General features: G+C 35.6%; 1 protein-coding gene across 1 annotated transcript; it reads left to right on the top strand.

Moving 5' to 3' along the window:
- Positions 1-395: 395 nt before the first annotated feature.
- Positions 396-2,386, top strand: LOC147407189 (uncharacterized). The gene has a single exon (XM_086435618.1). It carries the CDS (start codon positions 868-870, stop codon positions 2,071-2,073), a length of 1,206 nt encoding a protein of 401 aa, XP_086291744.1. The 5' UTR covers positions 396-867; the 3' UTR covers positions 2,074-2,386.
- The last annotated feature ends 1,061 nt before the right edge of the window (positions 2,387-3,447 follow it).

Genomic DNA, 3,447 nt, shown 5'->3' with positions numbered 1-3,447 from the left:
AAAGGAACTGTAGATGAGACCGTTTGATCAAAGGTCAAAGTCAGCATCAAAGAAGCCCGAAAATAAAACTTATTTAATTCCTAAATAAGTACAGCTTTCTAATTGCAATGATAACAATGAAGTGCAATTGATAGTAAATGATCTGCAATTATTCAGTCTTTAATAAATGATTTGTCTAATAATAAAAAATAAAAATAAAAACAATAAGACTCGGACGATTCAACTCGGAATAGACCGTGTTTCAAAACCGTGTGTTGGAATTTGGAAACGGTGGTTAAGCGCATTTGTCGCATGGGACAGTTACTGAAAAGTGAGAACTCTTCGTCGATCTTTCATTACCAACGGCCCCACCCCATCCATCCGAAACCACTTTCCTCATTTCCCCCTCTTTCGATTCTCCTCCTCTCTCCATAAATCCCATCTCTTTCCTTCTCTTTCCCTCTCTCTCTCTCTCTCTAACAACAACAACTCCTCCTCCTCCTCCTCCAATGTTCCACCCTTTCTCCAATCGATCTGAATGAGAGTAGTGTAAAAGATGATAATTCTTCGCTAAAATTAAAGAAAATATCTTTCTCAATCAATCGATCTGGAAAAAGGTTTAAAGCAATGGAGGTTCAGCGAATGAAACAATTGATGCTCCTTTGGTCTAGAATTCGAAGCACTCGTGTGGCCCTCGTGGGTGGAAACCACACCGCTTCCAGGTTTTGTACTCGCTAACTAACCTCTCCCCCACCCACACCACCATCACCTCTATTATTTCTTCTCTCAATTTCTGTAAATTTTTCTTCAAAATTTCTGAGATCAGCCTTGTTATATATATCTCTCTCTCTCTCTTTCAATCGGATCAAGCAGAGAAAGAAATCAAAGATGGAAATTCGAACCAAGGAACAGAGTAGGATCAAACACATTCCTCGAAGAGGAACGATTCCAGAGAATCACTTGACTATTAGGATCCCTAATTCTAGGGTTTTGAGGGTTATTGCCCGATCTGTACTTTTGGCTTTGGCCATTGTTACGTTTCCATGGATTGGATCCTTCATGATAGGGACTTCATCCAATTCTTACAATCCAATCGACTTTGCGACATTGCCAATGTTGTTTCAAGATCTAACTAATGAGGGACTTTTCAAATTTGGGGAAAAATCCCTCTTTGTTACTGGTAGTGGTAGAGATCACGATGAGAAGAACATTGGTCTCCAGATCTTGAATGATAATGAAATGGATCTGATTTCTGAATCTGATTTTGAACGCCAAAGCTCAATCCCTGATGACACATTCAATTTCGTGTTCACTACCGACTTCAAGGCCGCCCAATTCATCGACCGCACTCTCAAGATTGGCGGAATTGTGGGTGTACAGCTAAGTGATAACCCTTCGAATGCTTTTCAAAAGTATTCAAATTACAAAATTGTCTATCTTCGGCGATTTAGGTCCACCATTGTAGCATTGAGGAAAACTGGTCTAGCTGATACATCGATGATGAATTCATCGACAAAGAGGCGTCTATGCTCTTTTACTTCGGAAGCCAAGAAAGCGGCATTGAAAGGGCTTGAGGATGTTCTTCTTGAGCCACCACGAGGGGCTTCAGAAAAATCCGACAATTACTTGGAAAGAACGAGAACCAAGTACCTACCAGACTTAATGGGTGATTCGCTCATTGGGTACTCACGTCGTGTCTTTATTGATGTCCGGTTGCCGGGCAATACTGGAAGCAGTAATGAATGGTTTGAGCAGAATTATCCGACGAGGAATCGAGATTTCAAGATGTACAAGATAGATATGGTGGCTGAAGAATTGTGGGACAAGACGGTGCCACAGTTGGGGATGTCGGAGTGGTTGTGGAACAATGTGAAGGAAGAGGAGTATGTGGTGATGAGAGCAGAAGCTGAAGTAGTGGAAGAGATGATGAGTAGCAAAGCTATATGTTTGGTGGATGAGTTGTTTTTAGAGTGCAACGTCCAAGGGCAGGGTGGGAGGAAAGACATGAGCAGGAGGAGAGCTTATTGGGAATGTTTGGCTCTTTATGGAAGACTGATGGATGAAGGAGTTGCAGTGCATCAATGGTGGGGTTAATAAATAATATTGATAGAGTCAAAGGAAGATGGGGAAGAGTAATTCTATCATTTGTGTTTGTGGGTTTATGTATGTGTTGGTTTATCCATGTAGTAGTCTTTGTGTAGTATTTGTAGTTGACTTATGAGAGTGTTGTGTGGAGGAGTGTCCGTTTGCTATTTTTTTTATTTTTTATTTTTAAATAATGGTAGTTGTTTGTTTCTTAGTATGTTTGTAAGAAGATGGTGATGGTTTTTTGAGGTTCTTATGAAAATATTGTAATATTGAGTTTATAATTGTTGTTGAATCAAAACACTAATTAAACTTGGGAAAATGTAGTGATCTCACTTGGTACACAACAAATCATTAGTATTTGCAACGCAAATGGTTTGGGATGAAAGATCTACTATTGCTTGGAATTCATTGAGAAATCTCTTGTGAATCCTTTTTTTTTTTTTGTGTGATTGGTTGATATTTGCAATAAACATTTTTGTTGTGATTTCTTGTTACAATAAAACATTGATACAATTTTAACTCTACTCAACCTCATCAAAAAAAATTATTCAAATTACAAATATACCCTTAATACTTGTTATATTAACACACATGAATTTACAAAACTATCCTTATCAAAAGGTATACACTATACTAACCTACATATTAGAATTTTAAAATTATTCATCATCAAATCAATTATTCAAATTACAAAAATATCTTTCATACTAGTTACAATACCATGCTTAAATTTACAAATATACCTCCATGTTGAGTGATATTTTTATAATTTTCATATGCAAGTAAATATTATGTTGAGATGTATTTTTGTGAATTCATATACATGTTACTGCAATAAGTATTGAGGGCTTTTTTCATAATCGAAAAGTTTATTTGATGAGGGGTATTTTTGAGATTTCAATATAAAATTTAATGTATATTTGATTAGGGGTATTTTTGTAAATTTATGTACAGATGGTAATACCAAGTACTTTATAATTTGAATAATTTCCTTGATAAGGGGTATTTTAATAATTTTGATATGCATAGGTTGGAGTCTAATAATTTGCTGAAATTTCTTAACAATTTGGAAGATTCATGCAAATCATTTGCATCATGCAATCAAGCACCAATAAAATTAATTTTCGAAAATTATTTGCATTTGCAAATGATTTGTAGCATACAAAACAAGGTCGTAGGGGCAAATAAGAGTCATGACATTTCCAACTAATCCCAGGTTGAAATTGCAACAAAAACTAATGTAAATAACCTATTGAATTTTTTTAATTACAAATTTCATGTTATGTAACTATATAGGTGATAAATTGAGAGAAAGTTGACTGAGATGGTTTGATCATATTCAACAAAATTTAATTATAATACTAATTAAATGAAATATAT

Source organism: Akebia trifoliata, chromosome 3, assembly GCF_017979445.1.
Source record: "Akebia trifoliata isolate Shusen 1 chromosome 3, ASM1797944v1, whole genome shotgun sequence".
In the NCBI taxonomy this organism is placed as follows: domain Eukaryota; kingdom Viridiplantae; phylum Streptophyta; class Magnoliopsida; order Ranunculales; family Lardizabalaceae; genus Akebia; species Akebia trifoliata.
The sequence above is the reverse complement of the archived record's forward strand: the minus strand, read 5'-3'. Positions and strand labels throughout refer to the sequence as shown.